The sequence below is a fragment of the Schistocerca cancellata genome, chromosome 2 (genome assembly GCF_023864275.1).
Source record: "Schistocerca cancellata isolate TAMUIC-IGC-003103 chromosome 2, iqSchCanc2.1, whole genome shotgun sequence".
NCBI classification, from domain to species: Eukaryota; Metazoa; Arthropoda; class Insecta; order Orthoptera; family Acrididae; genus Schistocerca; species Schistocerca cancellata.
Genome location: NC_064627.1, coordinates 368,195,641 through 368,217,049, shown reverse-complemented (window position 1 = coordinate 368,217,049; position 21,409 = coordinate 368,195,641). Strand labels below are relative to the sequence as shown.

The 21,409-nt window shown below is 37.6% G+C and overlaps 1 protein-coding gene across 3 annotated transcripts in view; it reads right to left on the bottom strand.

Moving 5' to 3' along the window:
• The window catches only part of LOC126161762 (solute carrier family 66 member 2), a 67,779-nt gene that overhangs the window by 27,477 nt on the left and 18,893 nt on the right, over positions 1 to 21,409 (bottom strand). Inside the window, exon 4 of one of the 3 annotated variants that reach the window (XM_049917818.1) lies at positions 10,720 to 10,794. The exons of 1 other annotated variant lie outside the window; for it this stretch is intronic. In XM_049917818.1, the coding sequence (XP_049773775.1) occupies positions 10,720 to 10,794 (75 nt within the window). Of the gene's footprint in view, positions 1 to 10,719; positions 10,798 to 21,409 lie in introns of all 3 variants that reach the window. One more of the 3 variants, XM_049917817.1, reaches the window with a different exon arrangement.

Genomic DNA, 21,409 nt, shown 5'->3' with positions numbered 1-21,409 from the left:
TGTCCTCTGGCCATTCCTGCTAAGTCATTTTTCATTTCCTGTCAGTCTCATTTTTAGACGTTTGTATTCACTTTCGAATGCTTCATTTACTGCATTTTTTATATTTTCTCCTTTCAACAACTAAATTTTAGATGTCTTGTGTTACCCAATGGTTTCTACTAGCCTTTGTCTTTTTACCTACTTGATCCTCTGCTGCCTTCACTATTTCATCTCTCCAAGCTACCCATTCTTCTTCAACTGTATTCCTTTCCCCTGTTGTTGCCAATCGTTCCCTAATGCTCCTCTGAAACTCTCTACAACCTCTGGTTCTTTCAGTTTATCCAGGTCCCATCTCCTTAAATTCCTACCTTTTTGCAGTTTCTTCAGTTTTAATCTACAGTTCATAACCAATAGATTGTGGTCGGAGTCCACATCTGCCACTGGAAATGTCTTACAATTTAAAACTTGGTTCCTAATCCTATGTCTTACCATTAAATATCTGAAACCTTCCAGTGTCTCCAGGCCTCTTCCACGTATGCAACCTTCTTTCGTGATTCTTAAACCAAGTGTTAGCTATGATTAGGTTTTGCTCTATGCAAAATTCTGCCAGGCAGCTTCCTCTTTCATATCTTACCCATATTCCATATTCACTTACAACTTTTCCTTCTCTTCCTTTCCCTACAACCTAATTCCCCCATGACTATTAAATTTTCGTCTTCCTTCACTATCTGAGTAATTTCTTTTATCGATCGTATGTTTCTTCAATCTCTTCATCGTCTGTCACATTAAGCAGTTAATTAACATGACTGGTGTTGACTGGGCTAAAGATTCCACTGAATGTGCAGAACTATTTGCAACACTACATGTTAGGTGTACTGCTTAGTCAGGTAACGTGCATTTCCTGCAGATAATGGCAACTTTTTATATGACTTTTTATCTCATACTTCCACCATTCCTGAAACTCCTAAGTTGCAAATGTCAGCTTACTTGGAACAAAAGCGTGGCAACTGTTCGAGTAGGTCAGATTCCCTCATTACATAACCAAGTGACACTTAGTGAGAACCATTTTTATGCTATAATGAAACCACCAGTGTCACTTTCTGGTATCAATAGCTACTACTACCATTTATTTCTTTATCACTAATTTCGCTAATATTAGTCTTTAAAATGGCCTAAACAGGTATGCTTTCCTCAAATGATATCCACTGTTCCTCATTGTCCTCACATAAATAATTACCTACACTGTAACGAAGTTACAGTAATGGTTTTACATCAGTATCTGTGTATTGCCTAATCTATGTACACTATACTGTATCTGAAAGGATGTGGCAAATTTCAGCTATAGAAAGGCTCTAATCATCTCTCAAACAATTTGAGAAAATAATACATACATGTGCACACGAATTTATGCTCTCTGATAAAACAAAACCACCACAGGTTACACAGAGAATCTTTCAGCTTCTCTTCATGCAATTTCATTATAGGAAGCACTCACTGAAGAAAATAATTTCTGAACAATGAGTAAAGATGTTTTTAAACAGGGTAGGAAGTCTGAAAACTACACAAACTCTGTTGTAGAGTGAAATTTCACTCCAGAATTCTTATTTGCCTTAGTGTCGCTATCAGCACTGTGCATCTCAGTGTCGCTATCAGCACTGTGCATCTCAGCTAGCTGTGGCAGAATGCAGAACAAAGATGACAGGGCAAGAGCAGCATGAAAAGTCTCTAACAAATCTTTAAAGCTGTGTATTTCACAAAGTGAGGCACCCCGCAGTGGGACCAACTTTTTGAAACCAGCTTTAAGGTTATGTAGGTTAAAATCCCAGGTATCGCTCACTGCAGCCATTCACCCTGGTGGACCCTAGTTTACGACTAACTGATGAAAAAAAAAATTGGAATTTTGTGTGTTAAAACAGTTTTTAAACATAGTCTGATTGTATGGTGTAATGGAGGATACTAGATTCACATGTAAGAGGTCGTGGGTTCAAATCTCGCCAGTCACAGGTGTGTTCTTTTTTTTTTTTTTTCCCTTCAACCAGAATTACTCTGATCATCATTTTTATTCAATTAATTAATTTAAACGTATTTTTTTATTTCCATTTCCTTGTCACATAATTTTAATCATAATATCAACTTCATTTGCTCTTTATTTTATTTGTATCAGTCTTTTTCCAATTCACGTCTTTGTACACTGTTTTTATTTAAGATTATGTATTTATTTTGATTTAATTTCTTTGGTCATCCTGTTTTTTCATCCACATTGTTGTGTTCATAATATTATTCCTCATTTTGCTTGTATTTAATTTTACTCATAAACCCTTCTTTCATTTAAATCTTTCTATTTGCGTTATTCTGTCCACAGTTCACAGATATTTTGTCCAAAGTGCAGTAGGTATTTAGGTTATGCTTAAAACGTCTGACGATTACCGCGCAGAAAAAAATTGCCCATCAGGTAACAAAAACTACATTTTTCACATCACTCCAGTCAATGTAAATAGATTATTTCATCTTTTGTTTTTTAACTGATAGATTGGAATTTTCAAACAATTGAATATAATAATAGATAAATGTAATCAAATTCATATTCACAAAAATTCCCATTGGAAAAGAATTATGTAAAGGAAAAATGAAACAAATTAAAAAGTTCATATGGTGATTAAAATGATGTGACAAAGAAATTGAAACAAAAAATCACATTTAAACCAATTAATTGAATAAAAATAATGATGAAAAGCATTTCAATAGTTATTTAAAAATAAAAATACGTACTGCACCTGACGGGAATCAAACCCCTAACCACCCCTGCATATGAAATAATTATCCTCTTCACTACACCACATAATCAATCTAAAACACCACTTTTTTAATGCTACGGAGATATCATGCAAAATTTCAAAATTTTCTCGTAAATTACACACAAGCAGTGGCCCAGCAGGGTGAATGGTTGCATGGTGTCATACCTGGGACCTTAACATACATCACCATACACTTCATTTCAAAAAGTCGATCCCGTTGCTCGGAAACTCTTCTTGTCAGTTATGACACATCACATGAAAGTGGCCATATTATGCCACAGAAATTCTCTATAGATCTATAATAACCTGGCATGACACCTGAATATTACCAACATAACACACACTGGAAACAGCAGATCAAATAGACCTCTTGTAAGCGCAATCAGTTTTTAAATGACCTCTCATAAAGCATCTTATAGTGATAAGATGATTTGCATTCATTATATGATGTCCATATTTGACATTTTAGTCTAGGCAATTAAGAATATGAGTATTAGTCTAGGCAATTAAGAATATGAGTACAGACTGAGCATTATACATGAAATAAAGGCTACCCCATCATCAGATCAGCTATTATCTCCACCATGTTTATAAAAATGCCCGAAAACAATGTATCTCCGACTCAGCTTTTATATCCATCATAAGGAATTCGCTGTAAAGATATCCAAGAAAATATCTTACTTCTATACTGCACCAACATTAAGCTATAACACACATACCACAACATAAAAGCAAGCACAAATATTTAAAAAAGAAATAAAAACAAATTCTTCAGTTACTAAACAAATACGGACATCACATCCTGTTACACGAGCCCAACAAAAATGATAAGGGGAACATTTTATTACATGTATTACAATGGCAAAGAAAGACCAAGCATTTCAGAACAAGAACAGAATACGTGTAGCATCTTTTAACATCGAACTTCTTAAAACAAAAAAACGATAGTACAACTTACCTTTTGGTATTAAAAAAGTTAACTACAAAAACATAAAAATAAAATTTACTGCCATTTAAACATAAAACCAAATAATATATATCTGATCTGTACCTGAGCAAACATGCCATTTCATTATTATGTTACATATAAGTCATCTATTTTCTTCCTGGTGTGTAAAACATGTGCTAGAATGTAGACATCTTCTCCCTGATATCTCAAACACTTGAAAACAGACAGGTATCCTCCCCCTGAAAAATGTGTAAGGTGGAGGGTAGAGTACCACACAGTGCACCTCTTTATACAAGGGCAAAGCATTCTTACTCACCAAAAAAACTTCAGGAATAATTAATAACAAACTCAGCCATTTTATGCTTAGCAAAAGTAATGTGCACTACTATTATACAATAAAAGTATCACTTTCCTTACAGTTTTCATTGCTAACTAGTTGTAACATGAAACATAATGAGGTATAAATAAATTATGCAATTGTTCTCAGAGGTACAACCCACAAAACTTCCGAAATCGTTTTTATTCTACAATCATTGTAGCATAACCCATTTAACATGCACAATGTTGTCTATAGGTGTCAGAATTTATGTTTTGTAGCAAGTGCATGTAGACAAGATACTCTTAGTTATGTGTCAGTGATCTGAAGATAGTGCACATCAAAATGCATTATAAGGTGGTAATAATATATATTACAATACAAATACAAGATTACTTTGGGTGATTAAAATAGTCACAAATCTCCCAAAGGTCTTCATGTCACAGCTAATCAAGGATATTTAATTCTTGATAACACAACTGATGAAAAAACATAAATGAGACATGGTGACTTTTTTTGGCTTACTGGATACATTTGTGAAACAAACGTGTGACAAAATAGTGACAATGTATGAAGGTAGCATACACAGACTATGAGATCAACACTATCCAGCAGCACTTTCAAATTGGGTTTCTAATCAATACAGATGACCCACAGTAAAATAAATTTTTCACATAGGATGCCAATAATGGAGAATGTGCAGTAATGGTAACATACAGCAGGACAGTAATATGTGAAAATCCTATACTTTCACTTGTTGGCTACTTGTGAAAGTTCACGTTCTACACCCAAATCAGAATAATGAAGCGATTGATGTCTAACTGTTCACAGTGCTGCTACTATAGCAACGCCGAATCACAGAATGTAATTGCCACTCCTCCTGTTCTGTTCACCATTGTAAAATTTCTCTGCTATTGCAGGTAGTGGCTACTGCAGCCAATTGCAGACAATGCTCACAACCAGTAAAGCAAACAGCTGTGGTCCGTCTTGTTGTGGGCTTTGTTTTGCTGTGCAGCCAGCTTATTTTGCACAACAGAATGTTTCAGAAAGTTCAACAATCTGCTCATGTTTTACGTTGTCAGACAGTGAGCTTATGTACTCCATGAGGGAGTATTTCGAAAAGGAGAGAGAGAGAGAGAGAGAGAGAGAGAGAATCGTGTAACACTATTACCCCTAACAAAGGTAGTCAAAAGAACTGCAGACACTTTGAAGATACATAAAAATACTGTCATCAAAGTTTATAAAGATAAATAGTTCCACCTACCCACTACACAGACTTGAGAAACAATTTCCTAGAAAGGACACCAGTTTAACACATGATGTGAAACTAACTTCAGATCTACAGCACTAATATCTATAAAAAAAATATTTTACAAAATGTGAAAATCAACTATAACGTAAAGCAACTATGTATATAATTATCATTATTTAATCATCACTCCCAACTCACTATGGACAAATTAGATTAAACTGAAAAAAGAGTACATCCTAGCAATACTAGCAATATCAAATTCAAAACTCGAAATGATGGTTTCTTAAGGTAAATATTAAAGTGATCGAAGACACACCAATTGCACAAATGTCATATTTATTTTGTTCAGCAAGTTGACATAATTTATGACAATGAAACAGATGTAAAAACAAAAGAACATTCCGATCATATAGGTGGCACCACCAGCAGAATGGTGACTAAGATGAAAAAAAGGAACAAGAACAAAAATTTATAAAATAACGGTGGTACTAACACTGACATATGGGAAAGTGATGTGTGTCCCTTATAAGAAGGATTTAAATAAAATCCAAAGGCCAGAAAGCAGACTCCTGGAAAAAGTCAAATGATCAGTACCCTTGAGGTACAAACAGAATTATACTTATTGAAACTGTTACAAAAATATGATAACATAGGAAGAAATTGAAAGAACCAAAACTGATATGAGAATAAAACCTAACTACTACAGGAGTACAGACCTAGAGAATAAAGAGATGTTGGAAAACCTCTGAAAGGTGGAAACAGCACTCAAGAGTGAAACCGGAGTAGGAATTTTGCCTATGCTGTGAACTGAAGAAGAAACTATAACACGATTGAAGAAAAATCAATCATTTTCTACTCGGTGAATGAACTATAAAAAAAAAAAAAAAAAGTCAGTCATTTCCTTCTCAGTGACTGCACAAACCTTTTTCTATTATCCTGAAATGAAGTTTTAACACACAAAAATTAACAACTGCAAGGAAAGAAAATACATTTGGAGAACTACACAAACTTATTTGATAAGGTTGCTACCTTACATGGATTATTTATCACTGGCATAATTTAAACACTTCAGTTTTACATCTTTCCGTAATGTCAGTAAATACAAGATGGATTGAAAATTTGTACATTCAACATTTAGGTGCATTTTGGGGAAATTTCTGGCACTGTTTCTAGTTTAAGGCTATTGCATGCGTACTAAGGTAGTTTCAATACCAGCAAAATTATAGCTAAGGAGTTGATCTTAACATTATGAAACTCGATCACAGAAGTGGGACAGCTCCCAACCAGTCTCCAGCAGCTCCTGAGATATTTAGCATGAAATATGTAAATTCTTCCAGTAGCACAAAACAATTGTTGAGAATGAACAGAGTTAAAATATCAGGACTTAAGAAATTTCTTTTAAATTTATAATTTTACCCTTTCGCTGTGCATCTCACACAAAAGAATGTAAACATGATCAGAATTCACAGCAGCTCTATTACACATGGGTATATGATGGTAATAGCAAGTGAAGGAGGTGGAGGTGGTTGTTGTGGCAGTGATAACGGTGTAATACCTGCCTAGTTCGTGAAATATTATCAAAATTTGTGTGGCATAAATATGAAGAAAAACAACAAAAGAAGATAATGGTGGCAGGAAATGTATGAAGACAGCAGCAAAAGTGCACAGAAGATAGCAGTGAAAGTGCACAGAGAGAAGACAGCAACAAAATGGTGTAGAACTTGCTGGTACAAACTTACTGTTTTCTGCAAGAAATGGTCCCTGATGATACACACAAGCTTCTTCAGGTGGACACAATTGCCAAAATAGATCTTTTCTCAAATATTATTGTATGTTTTAAAGTCAAGTTAGAATTTTGTGTTTCTCTTCCATTACTCAATCTTTCATGATGTGTCAGGAAGTCCACTGCTCTGTGAGAGTTTGTCATAGAAAAACTAAACTAAACTACAAGATCAGGCCCTGAATGCCATGCAACCTTGAACTGCCACCATGTCAACCTCCACCAAGTGGCACTGTAGATGCAGTATGTAGGGGCATGGGATTAGCACACCACTCTCCCGGCCGTTATTGGCTTTTCAGATCTTGGAGCCATTACTTCTTATCCAAGTAACTCTTCAATTTGCATCATGAAGTTGAATTCACCCTGTTCCAGTACTCCCACCAAGGAAGGAAAGTCCACAACAGCAAAGGAATTGAATCTGGGTCCTTGACATGCAACTCAGATGTGCTACCTCTTGGATATGGAGGCAGACTAAGTTTTTATACTATAAAATCCCAACCTAATTGCAGTTTTCAGTAGTACAGTATAACCCCACTTTCACGTTCCCAGAATTACAGTTTTCCTGCTGTTCATGACTTCTTTATCGCTCCTGTTCGATTTCCTATGCCCATAATGTTATTTCCAGTTATTACCCACATTGTCATATCTATTATTTTACAGGTATCGTGTGTCCGCCTGCTTAGCTGAGTGGTAATGTGTTTGCCTACAGAGCAATGGGCAGGTGATCAATTCTTGGCTAGGTTGGAGATTTTCTCCACTTATGGACCAAGTGTTATCGTCATCATCATCATCATCATCATCATCATCATCATCATCATCATTTCATGATCTCAGACATGCAAGTACCCCAGTGTGGCATCACCTGAACAAATATCATTTTATGAGTACATAGCATATAAACCACCAGTGACTGCAACAATTTTCTTTGTATCATCTATACTTTCTAATACAGGAACTGCTTTCAAATAGCCACAATGTTCTAGAATAAATACAATGTCCATAAATAAAATGCTGCATTGTACAATGTGCTTGTGGTGACAAGTCACAATTCCTTACGTCCATGCTCGTGGCCTCTGGGCTTCCAAGGAACTCCACAGTCCTGGGTTCATGGATAAACCACAAAAATCTGGTGCATTACACCATACACAAATAGACCCAGCTTGCAGGCAGATTGGTGAGACTGGATCCAACTGGCAGGACCTGCACATTAGTGGGAAACAAAAGGGCTTCAGATCGGCAGGCCCGATCCTTTCGAGATACATGCAGAAATGGCCCGCGGCTTTGGTCCATCGTTGAAGTCCACTCATGTGGCCAGTTATTCACGTGTCACAGACACCATGTTGATGAAATGAGACTGCAGTGATCAATCCATGCAACAAGTAACTTGCACCACGAATACTCAGAATCAATACTAATGAATATAGGTACCGATTCACCATAAAGATGATCACTGAGCTGCAGACAGGCAACATAGGAAAGACATTCGCACTCTCACAACTAAATTTTTGGCCATAGTCTTTGTCAGAAAATGAGAGCACCCACATATTCACACACTCACTCAGACAACTCATGCACACACGACGGCTGTCTCCGGCCGCTGCGTCAACAGTCTCTGAGAATCAGATCCAAACAAACCACTCTTCATGCCTCCCTGCCTCTCATTGCCTGATATTAGGCTAGTGGCAAGAAGTGATGGCAGCACTGACTGCTAGCTGAGGGGAATGGTAGGAAATGGAGAAGCAGTAAGAATGAAGGAGTTGGGAAGCAGTGCAAGTACTCAGCTGCGCCCAGATAGCAACGATGCATGACATCTCCGTAAATAAATCATTTCATCTACTGAGACATAAATGAGATTTTTCCAGCATTTTTTTTTTTAATTTCCCTGATTCCCCTGACAAGTCTGAAATTCCCCGATTTCCACACCTTATGGCAACCCTGGTTATGCAAATGTTTGTAGTTTAAATACAGTGCCAGTTACTTTTTTTTTTTTACTGAGCAACAGTGTTTCAAGATTTTATTCTCATTGTCAAGTGCAGTATTTACGAATATATTTTTTATGATGTTACACAAACTAACAATGTGTTAGCTTGTTTGTGTAATTTTCTACATAACTGAGAACACACAGTACCTGGTAATCTCAAAACAATTACTACAGTGCAAGAAATGCATACCAACACACGTGCAAATACCATACAAAATACTTATGTATGTATTTGCCCTTGTCAACACTGAAAAATTAACTAAATAAGTCATGATAAAATCCTTCTATCCACATATTTAGAGACCCAAATGCAGGTCACAAAGTGAGTAATTTATCTGAGGAGACAAGAACTTACAAAAATACATTTAGCATTCAAATGTGGAAAAAAACAAATCATTCTGCCATTCATACTGTTTCTGGTTATTCCATCCTATGTAAAGCTTGATGCTTTTGTAATGCTTTGTTTTTAATTTTCAGTTTGTGTTTAATCTCACAGCTTTTCTTTCCACTTCAGACTATTTCCCATTCTATCTTGCAGTATATTTGTAAACAACTTTAAGTAACACCTCAAACTTTGCTGCTAATGAATGTTATTTCATACTGATGTACTGTATTTATCACTAATTTCTGCAATTTGCAAATATGCAAGTAATGAAATATGCTCCACATTGATGTGTGATATGTTAAATAAGGGTTTTTTGGGAAAATGGAGGTACAAAATTTAATATTAGTAATACTTAGGATACACGAGGAGACTTTGAATACCAGACTAGACATAAAACAATTACAACAGGGATGGCTCGACACAAAACAAAACTGAATCCACTGCTGAATTTCTAGCCATCAGAAGTTTAAGGCCGGAGGTAAGAGAAGTCTAGAAATATTTAAAAAATGCTTACTTTTGATGTCTCTATTAATTCAAACTCTCTGTACCTTAAGTTTTGGTTCTGCAGAATTTGTTTTTTGCTAGCTTTGTCAACACTGCATTTTGAAATATATCTGGTACCTTTCCTATTCTATTAGTGAGTGAACACATTTAAAAATTCCAAAAGTTGGAACAAACTCCTATTTTCTTCTATTATGTCATTTTGTTCAGTAATTCCTGTTTCAAAAAGTGATAATTAGATATTTTACATTATCTGTCTTGTCAGAAAGTTCCCAAATCGCCTTTCAGAGATAATTTAGGGTATATATTATATGGTTGATAGTAATAAAAAGGTGATTATTGTTAATGGGAAGTGCTCAGAAACATGAAAAAATTTACAATAGACAGATCTGCCCTCCTTGCTTTTCACATGCAGCTAGGAGTATATAATCCCTTTTCTGGGATAGGGCGAGTTGAGCAAAAAACTATTTATTCCCTGCTACTTTCAGCATTCTAAAACCTGAGATGTACTAAATTACTGTAACTGATATTTAAGTTAGAAATACACATTATACTTACGTTGCATTAAGACGTTAGCAATTTTACAAGGCACATGGCAAAGGGGACAGGCAAGCAATTGCAGATAAGAAACTGGAAACAAGCCAGGTCATTCACCAGTCCAAGCTAATCACAAAGAGAAGGAAAATAAGGTGCAGACTGAGAAACCCAGAAACACAATTTCACCAATCTATAAGCATAGAGCACAAGAAGAAAAGGTGGCTGAGGCTTATCCACCACATACCACGGAAGGTGTGCACTGGAAACCGCTGCTTATTACTCTTGTGAGACCTTCCACTTGTGTCATCCTTGCTGCTCACTTCTGTCATGAAACAGAGCATGGGATTAGTTCTCATAGTATTTTTACAGAATGTAAGCTTGGGACTGTTCACACAGAAGTTCCAGTGGACAGCAGGATCAAAGGAACCTAGAAACTGTGACAGTTTAGTGTATCATTTAGCTGAAGATAATACCAGAAGACTGGAGACAGAAATAAAAATATTCTGTGCATTCCTTAACACTGACATGTGTAACAATTTTCTTTACAACTGCACATAACAATTTGCTTTGCACACAAACATTCATGCACGAGCATAAGAAAAGTATCATATGTAAATTGTAATCTCAAAGAAATAAGAGTGAAGTATAGGAGGTCAGAGGAAATAATCTCTCTCTCTCTCTCTCTCTCACACACACACACACACACACACACACACACACACACACACACACACACACACACACACACACACACAAAACCAGACAAAAGGGGAGAAAAACATACATCACTAACACATTGTATCAGTAAGAAGTAGCAAAAACAGTTGTGCAATGTGATAATACTGCATGGTAAAAAAAAAAACAATTGTTAACATGAAGGTTCTGATCTGTAATCATTCGGAAGTATAAATTTCTTCAATACTTAACAGGATAAAACAAGAAAGAAGTGAAAAAATCTTAGTAAAGAACTACTGTGCCATCTACATGCTGCCACTAACTCAGTTTATAATTCTTTGGGTCCTTTGTTTAACTTTAATAGAAAGCATTATAATTCCTACTGCAAATACCAGACTTCATGTTCCCTGTAATTCTTCACACACACACACACACACACACACACACACACACACACACACACTGCAGCCAGAACATTATGACCACCTACCTCACAGCCAATACGTCCACCTTTGGCACAGATAACTGTGGTGAGACATCATGGCACGGAAGCAATGAGCCTTGGTAGATCACTGGAGGGAGCTGACACTGCATCTGCACTCACAAGTCACCAACTCCCATAAATTCTGGGGAGGGGGCTGATGAGCTCTGACACCACATCCAATAACGCCCCACATGTGTTCGATCAGATTCAGATCTGGTCAGCTGGGGGACCAGCAGCTGAATTGAACTTGCCACTTAGTTATTCGAACCCATCCATTACGCTCCTGGCATTGGAACATGGTGCATTATCTTGTTAAAAAATGCCACTCCCATCGGAAAACAATCATCAAGAGGGGATACATGTAGTCTGCAACCAGTTTACAATACCCCTTGGCCATCATGATTCCTTCCATGAGCTCCACTGGACCCATGGATGCCCACGTGAATGTTCCCCAGTGCATAATGGAGCCACCATCAGCTTGTCTCTGTTCCACAGTACAGGTGTCAAGGAGCTGTTCCCCTAGAAGACAATGGTTTTGCACCCTGCCAGCATGATGAAGACGGTAACAGGATTCATCAGACCCTGCAACATTCTGCCACTGTGCCAATGTCCAATGCTGATGGTCACATACCCATTTCAGTTGTACTTGCCGATGTCGTGGTGTTAACGTTGGCACTTGCAAGGTTCGTAGGCAGTGGACGGCCATCGTTTGGAGTGTTCGGTGCAATGTGTGTTCACGCACACTTTTTCTCTGTCCGGCATAAAAGTCTGATGTTAGTTCCGCCACAGTTCGCTGCCTGTCCTGTTTTACCACCTAATCCCATGATGTCTGGACGTGGTTTCACTATGTTTTTAAGATGCTCAGCACAGCACTCCTCTAACACCTGACAAATCGTGCAGTTTCCGAAATGCTCATGGCGAGCCTCTGGGCCCTCACAATCGGCTCTCGGTCAAATATGCCTTCCCCATTCCACACATGGATAGCACACTCACTCATACTACATGCACCATGCGTGTATCTGACTAGTAGTCATTCCTTACCAGGTGACACTGCTGTCGCCTGGATGGGTCTATACAGATCGGTGGACATAATGTTCTGCTGACAAGTTCAAAACTCACCATATAGCAGAGATGCTGAATCGCAGATAGGCACAACAAGTTAAAAGCTTTCAGCCATTAAGGCCTTAGTCAACAACACACACACACACACACACACACACACACACACACACACACACACGCGCGCGCGCGCGCGCGCGCAATTGCAGTCTCAGGCAACTGAAACCACACTGCCTACATTCCATCCTAGATTTTCCAATTTTTGATAAGTTCAAAACACACGCGCGCGATTGCAGTCTCAGGCAACTGAAACCACACTGCCTACATTCCATCCTAGATTTTCCAATGTTTGATAAGTTCAAAACTATCATCCAATAAATGCACATTTCCCATAAACCCGAAACTACTATCTGATTACTCCACATTTGCTATTCTATAATGGTCCAATAAATTCTGACAAATTGCTTCCTGTCCCTAAGTCCATTTCTATACATATGGTTGAGGGACCTTGGTTGTTCAATACAAAGTGTCAAATCAAAACACCTTCAGCTGTCTAAATTTCCAGTTATTTTATTTGTGCAACCAGTTTCAGTGCTACATTACGCCATCTTCAGGCCCCCTGACCGACGTGTAGGAAGGAATCCACCTCTGGACCAGTCATGATAGGGAACAGCGTTCAAAGCCTGGTGCCCGCGGTTTGTTCCTCACAAAGTGATCCCTTTAATCATCACTTGCCGATGACCAAAGGGATCACGGTGTTAAGAAGAAATCTGCGGAAACCAGTCAATGAATGCTGGACCGTATTTTGACTGGACCAGAGTTGTGATCCTTCCTACATGTTGGTCATGGGGTCTGAAGATGGCGTACTGTAGTGCTGAAACCAGTTGCACAAATAAAATACTGGAAATTTAGACAGCTGAAGGTGTTTTGATTCGACCATTTATATTGCTTCCACATGCTGCAGCCTTAACAGAGGTAGATACATTCCGGGAATGTCACACACTCACACAAAGTATTTTAGTCATGTTGGCAAGTGCAGTTTCCCAATATCTTCACATGTGCCTTTTACAGCACTGCCAGCAATGCATTTTAAGTTACTGTGGTCCATCCTGTACTCCCTATGAGGGAGGGATGGCTAAGCATTTGATGGAATACTACAGATTCACAAATCAAGGATAATTACATGTTCATACACTTTCAGAGACAGAATAGCTTCTCTGCATCACACATGCAGTCACACTAAATACAAACTGAGATGTCTTCTAATATTAGTAAACTTTTATGCCTTAATAAGAAATAAATGAACAATGAAGGGTAAGTCTAAGAATTCACAAGTAGTTGAATAATGTATATACTTGACGGTTTCTTTTCAGCCTTACCCATTAACTTTTGTCCTAAACTACAAAACTTTGCAGTGTGTTTAGAAATGTGCGCATCAATAAGAGCAATGTGAAAAGTAAGTGACTTGCTTAGCAATGGAAAGGTTACACTCACACTGATCGTATTAAAAATACTTCAAATGAATGCAAACAGGAATAGTTCAATCACTAACTTGTCATTGTTGGAGACAGTTTAGGTTATGAACAACACCTGTACTTGTTGGTCTCCTCCATACATGTTCCTATACCATGGATTTCAATCTTAGAACTGCTTAACAACAAAAAAACTAAAAATATCCTTTTTTCCATACCATATCCTACAGAAAGAAACTGATTTTAATATGTAATAATAACCACACATCGATCACTATCACTGCAATAATTCAAGGGGAACTACATTGTCCTTGAAGATTATAAGGCTTTGTTCTATTTTTGAGATCGCATCCAACTGGTGGCAACGCTTCATAAGAGACATCCAGATGTTAGACAGCAACATATTGCAAAAAAATATTGGACCACCACTGCATACGATCTCCTTCACAATCCAATGTAACTTCAATATGCTTTCCCTCACCACTGTAATACCTTCAAAGGGAATGTTGTCGTGATGCATTAAACTTCCTTTTCCAACCCACCAGCAGATACCCACACATCTTAACTTAATTTAGTCATAGTACACTTTTAAGACAGAAAGCATATTTTGTAACAAAACTTTTCTCTCTGTTTGAACAATCATAAACCAAAAGCTCAAAATTTCATCTTTTCCTCCAATACATTTCCACGCTGCAACTGATATATGATTTGTTATTAACAAGATAATCACGTTCATCATGATACAGGTCTCCTAAATAATCACAAAACGTGAACTTGAAGGTAGTTCCTCCAAAAAACAATGAACAATTCCTTACCCCTTTGTCAAATTGAGAAAGTTCTGTCGCAAAGACTCTCTCTCTCACTAGAACCCCCTTGCCACCCTCTCTCCCCCCCTCTTTCTGGTTTTTAATGTTTCAGTGCACCACATTTATGCGAGTATGAGACGACCCTCATTGTAAGATGACCCCCATTTTTTTCATGAGGCTCCTTTAGAAAAAAAAATTTTTAACATATTCAAACTAAAAAAATTACAAACTGTTTTACTCACAAAGTATCCACCTACAAGTTAGCATTATAACTATACTAAATCTATGCCATTTATTGGTTGCCTTCATTTTGATAAATGGTTTACATTAATTAGCAGACTTTTTCTTTTTTACATTTTTTGCTTACTGACCCTCTTGTCTATCTTGTCACTATTTTTAATTCTTCTCCTGTTTGTCATCGTCATCGTCATCTTAATGGTACAGCTGGGAAATTCTTATCTCCATCAGAACAAATATTTGGCTGTTTCTTACAAATATGTTGTGATTTCTGAGATTGTGGTTACCATGGGACCACAGAACACAGCTGTTTTTATCTGAATACATAACGGTTTTCGCTTCAATACTGATGTGAGAATGTTACAATGTCATCACTTGCTTCGAAAACATATCTTCTGCCCGACGCTCTCTCATTGGCAGCGCAGAATTAGCAGCTAACGCACCCTCTTTCTTTCCCATCATAGTCACGGTGAGGGTCAAAACGCTGCAGCACGAAACATGTCACTGAGTCCTACCTTGATTTTTACCGTCCCATGCAGAAATGAATAGTGTTGTTGTTGTGGTCTTCAGTCTGGAGACTGGTTTAATGCAGCCCTTTATACTACTCTATCCTGTGCAAGATTCTTCATCTCCAAGTAACTACTGCAACCCACATCCTTCTGAATCTGCTTAGCGTATTCATCTCTTGGTCTTCCTCTACGATTTTGACCCTCCACATTGCCCTCCAGTACTAAATTGGTGATCCCTTGATGCCTCGGAATGTGTCCTACCAACTGATCCCTTCTTCTAGTCAAGTTGTGCCACAGATTCCTCTTCTCCCCAATTCTATTCAGTACCTCCTTAATAGTTACGTGATTGACCAATCTTAACTTCAGTATTCTTCTGCAGCACCACATTTTGAAAGCTTCTACTCTCTTCTAGTTTTAACTATTTATCATCCATGTTCCACTTTCATACATGGCTACAATCCATGCAATTACCTTCACAAAAGACTTTCTGACACTTAAATCCATACTCAACGTAAACAAATTTCTCTTCTTCAGAAATGCTTTCTTTGACTGAGCCAGTCTATATTTTCTATCCTCTCTACTTCGACCATCATCAGTTATTTTGCTCCTCAAATAGCAAAACTCACCTAATACTTTAAGTGTCTCACTTTCTAATCTAATTCCCTCAGCACCTGATTTAATTCAACTACATTCCATTGTCCTAATTTTACTTTGGTTGATGTTCATCTTATATCCTCCTTTCAATACTCTGTCCATTCTGTTCAACTGCTCTTCCAGGTCCTTCGCTGTCTCTGACATTACACTATCATCGGCAAACCTCAAACTTTTTATTTCTTCTCCATGGATTTTAATTCATACTCCGAATTTTCCTTTTGTTTCCTTCACTGTTTGCTCAATATACAGATTGAATAACATCAGCGAGGTCGTCATCGTCGTTGTCGTCATTTGTGACAGTGGCTTGATGGGACTGTGTAAAAATTGGGACTGTGTAAAAATTGGGACTTTGTAAAAATTGGGACTTTGTAAAAATTGGGACTTTGTACGGGCGCTGATGACCAGGCAGTTGAACACCCTACAAAACCACCACCACCACTCTTTCATGACCCTCAATTCGTATAACTGTCATCTGGTTTCTGTACAAATTACAAGTCATGACTTAGTAAACTGACAGTTCGTTAATTTTCACACCTGTTTTCTATGGGATAGGAATTATTACACTCTTCTTGAATTTTGAGGGTATTTCACATTTCACCTGTCTCATACATCTTCCTGTCATGGCTGGCTCTGCCAAGGCTATTGGTAGTTCTAACGGAATGTCTACTCCTAGACCCTTGTTTCAAGTTAGGTCTTTCACTGCTCTGTCAAATTCTTCATGCAGTATCATCTCTCTCATGTCACCTTCATCTAAGTTCCATTCCATTTCCATAATATTGCTGTTTAGTACATCTTCCTTTTACTCCTTCCCCTTTCTGCTTTTCTATCTTTGTTTATGACTGGTTTTCCATCTGAGCTCTTGATATTCACACTACTGCTTCTCTTTTCTCGAAAGGTCTGTTTAATTTTCCTGTAGGTGGCATCTATCTTTCCCCTAATGATATATGCTTCTAAATCCTTACATCTGTCCTCTGGCCATTCCTGCTTAGTCATTTTTCATTTCCTGTCAGTCTCAATTTTAGACGTTTGTATTCACTTTCAACTGCTTCATTTACTGCATTTTTATATTTTCTCCTTTCATCAATTAAACTTTAGATGTCTTGTGTTACCCAATGGTTTCTACTAGCCTTTGTCTTTTTACCTACTTGATCCTCTGCTGCCTTCAATCTATCCATTCTTCATCTTCTGTAATCCTTTCCCCTGTTCTTGCCAATCATTCCCTAATGCTCCCTCTGAAACTCTCTACAGCCTCTAGTTCTTTCGGTTTATCCAGGTCCCATCTCCTTAAATTCCTGCCTTTTTGCAGTTTCTTCAGTTTTAATCGACAGTTCATAACCAATAGATTGTGGTCCGAGTCCACATCTACCACTGGACATGTCTTACAATTTAAAACCCAGTTCCTAAATCTCTGTCTTACCATCATCTGAAACATTCCAGTGTCTCCAGGCCTCTTTAACGTATACAACCTTCTCTCACGATTCTTAAACCAAGTGTTAGCTATGATTAAGTTATGCTCTGTGCAAAATTCTACCACGCAGCTTCCTCTTTCATACCTTACCCCTTTCCATATTCACCTACAACTTTTCCTTCTCTTCCTTTTCCTACTATTGAATTCCAGTCCCCCATGACTATTAAATTTTCGTCTCCCTTCACTATATGAATAATTTCTTTTATCTCATCATACATTTCTTCAATCTCGTCATTGTCTGCAGAGCTAGTTGGCATATAAATTTGTACTACTGTGGTAGGAGTGGGTTTTGTGTCTATCTTGGCTACAATAATGGATTCGCTATGCTGTTCACAGTAGCTTACCCATGCCCCTAGTTTATTATTCATTACTAAACCTACTCCTGCATTACCCCTATTTGATTTCGTATTTATAACCCTGTATTCACCTGATCAAAAGTCTTGTTCCTCCTGCCAGCCAACTTTACTAATTCCCACTATATCTAACTTTAACCTATCCATTTCCCTTTTTAAATTTTGTAACCTACCTACCTACCTGATTAAGGGATCTGACATTCCACACTTCGATCCATAGAACACCAGTTTTATTTCTCCTGGTAACAATGCCCTCCTGAGGAGTCCCTGCTCGAATGGGGGACTATTTTACCTCCAGAATGTTTTACCCAAGATGGCGCCATCATCATTTAATCACACAGTGAAGCTGCATGCTCTGGGGAAAAATTACGGCTGTAGTTTCCCCTTGCTTTAAACCTTTCGCAGTACCAGCACAGCAAGACCATTTTGGTTAATGTTACAAGGCCAGGTCGGTAAGTCATCCAGACTGTTGCCCTGCAACTACTGAAGAGGTTGCTGCCCCTCTTCAGGAGCCACATGTTTGTCTGGCCTCTCAACAGATATCCCTCCATTGTGGTTGCACCTACAGTATGGCTATCTGTATCACTGAGGCACCCAAGCCTCCCCACCAGGTCCATGGTTTATGGTTCATGGGGGGAAATGAGTACTGTTTTTGTCCAGTTTTAAAGTCAATTCAATTCTGACTACAAACTGCAGTTTAAATGTGGTCCTATAGTTGACAACATGACGTACTTTGCTGCCTGCTCACTACACCCCTCCCCGCGCTTATCTAGTTCTCTGCGAAGTTGGTATCACTGTTCCCCTCCAACCCTTCCATAGTGCTGTGTTTGAACAACTGTGAAACGGACTGCAATACCTTCTAGGGTGGAAGTCATATGTGACGACGACAACTGTTGGTACTATCTCCACAACTGGATATTGCTGCTTTAACTTATTCTCAAAACAATTACAGTCAGTTTAATTTTAGTGGTTTCATTTGTTGGCATTTCATTGTTGATAAATTTTTCTTCCTGTTTTATCTGAATGTCACCATCATGTTCAAAAGCTGATTAAAAGCTGGTAATGTTTTTACCCGGTACTCTTATATTCGAATATCAACCAAATTTCTCATTTGCAAACCACTTAGTAAATCATTACAGTCTCTCATAATCAAGTAGGATATTACTCTGGGTTCAGAATCAAGTAATGTTTTTGAAGGACGACATTTCCAATTTTGTATGTTACCTTTACCTAAAAAGCAACATTAATGTTTGTACACAGTATCCACACATGTACGAGAACTTTTATTGCAAACCTGATCAAATACAAGAACAATTCCTAAGATGATAGAATTTAGTACTTTTTGCTCCTGTGTTTCACAAAATTGTCAAATTTTAAGCAGAGCAATAGACTGTTGTAGTGGCTAATTCATAGTTTCTCATGTATCCCTTTCACCAGCATGAAATGAGTCAAATGTCACGTGATTGTTCAAGAAATGTCAACACTGTATCATGCGCTTCAGCCTATAGGGAAATTTCAAACCTGTTCGATTATAGCTTGCCCAGGGCTGCCTTTCTGAATTCTTCAAAAGAAATCTGCATGTGACCTCAATATCCAAAGTTTCATCGGGACAATCCCTGTACACTCTAACACTATTAAACAACATAAAAATATTAATCTCGGCAGCAACAGTTTAACCTGCGAATATAAGACAAGCCTGTATTTTCCGAATGACAGATTTGGGAAAAAAACATTGTCCTGTAATATGTTAAATGCAGTAAAGGTATGTATAGACCACAACCCCGAACAAAAAGCTATTTAGTGCAGATCCCAACCATATCCATCATTAATCGAAGGATCTACTGAATAATCATTTTTAATCAACAACCATTCCCTCTTACTTTACCTAGAAGCAAAGATGATTTAGAGCCGTAACATTTTTTGATGTCCACTTTCAAAATTGTTAACTTCAGCCATCTAAGAAAATTAGAAACAAATTTTAATGGCTTACCCACTATCAACGAATATCTTTAATCTTTACTTGTTACAAATCATGACAATAATCAATAAGTTACTCAAATATCTAAGTGTTCTACGATTCGACATACGCAAGAAAGTAATTATTTTGGGCCATAGGAGTTGGAATAGTATTTTGGAGGACAGCGTCATTAAATCTTAAGAAACAAAGTATCATAAGAACCCAAGTGTCTTGTTATTCTGTAGAATCTTGGTCTTAATTTCTTACTCATAAAACCATTTGTGCATGCTGATATTTCAACTGCTTGAAACAATGTCAAGTTAAGATGAAAAATATTCTGCTAATGGTGAACCATTATTCAGTAACAATGACGTATGTTATTTCTTAGGCCATGAAGTTTTACTTATGCTACCACTAGGTTCCAAGGCAGGTTGTCTTCAGATTTTTGTGGGTTAAACTTCCCTTAAAAGCACGGTCTGTTGTTTCATATTTCATATGGGTCAGCAGTGCTTCTTGGCAGCACTTTTTAAGACTGGATTTGGGCAGGCAATGAGAGGTAAGAAACCAGAAGAATTTTTTGTGACTAAGTTACGAGCTATGGAGTTTCAGTTCTGCAGTAGCTGTGAAAGATTTCCAACTCAAATTTTTCTTAAACAAAGCACACCCCAATATTGTGCTGCAACATAAAAGACTATATGTCTGTCTGCTTATCTCCACTCAGAACCAGTTGCCATGTAGTCAGTTTAATGCAAACGGTATTTCACCTTGACTGCTGCCAAACTACTGTGCAAAATATAAACACAACAATATGGATCTTATATATTAACTTTGCTACTGAAATGTATTTAAGGTCAAATGAATAAGGAAAGTCACTAATCAAAAAGTTAAAAAGATCCCACTGTGTAAAACTCACTTTTTTCCAGGTATCCTTGCTGAAATATTCGATGTAGAAATTGTAAGATCAAGTTGCTTTCTACCACGAACACCAAAACCATTGTCTGCTCTCATTAGTCATTGTAGATGTCAATTCTTTGTTCTAACTAATGAACTTTACCCAACAATGACAGTGCAAAATCATCCAAAGATCTTTCATGAAAGAATAACTAAAACGAAATGTGTTATAAAGCCATCTGCTGTACTTTCTGACAATAACATAATTCCTCCACTGTTCAACAACTGAGAAACTGTCTTTAGAGTACAAAAATAAGGCAGTCTTGGTGGAGACAACAACTGATACTCTTAACTTACAACTTTAGTTGG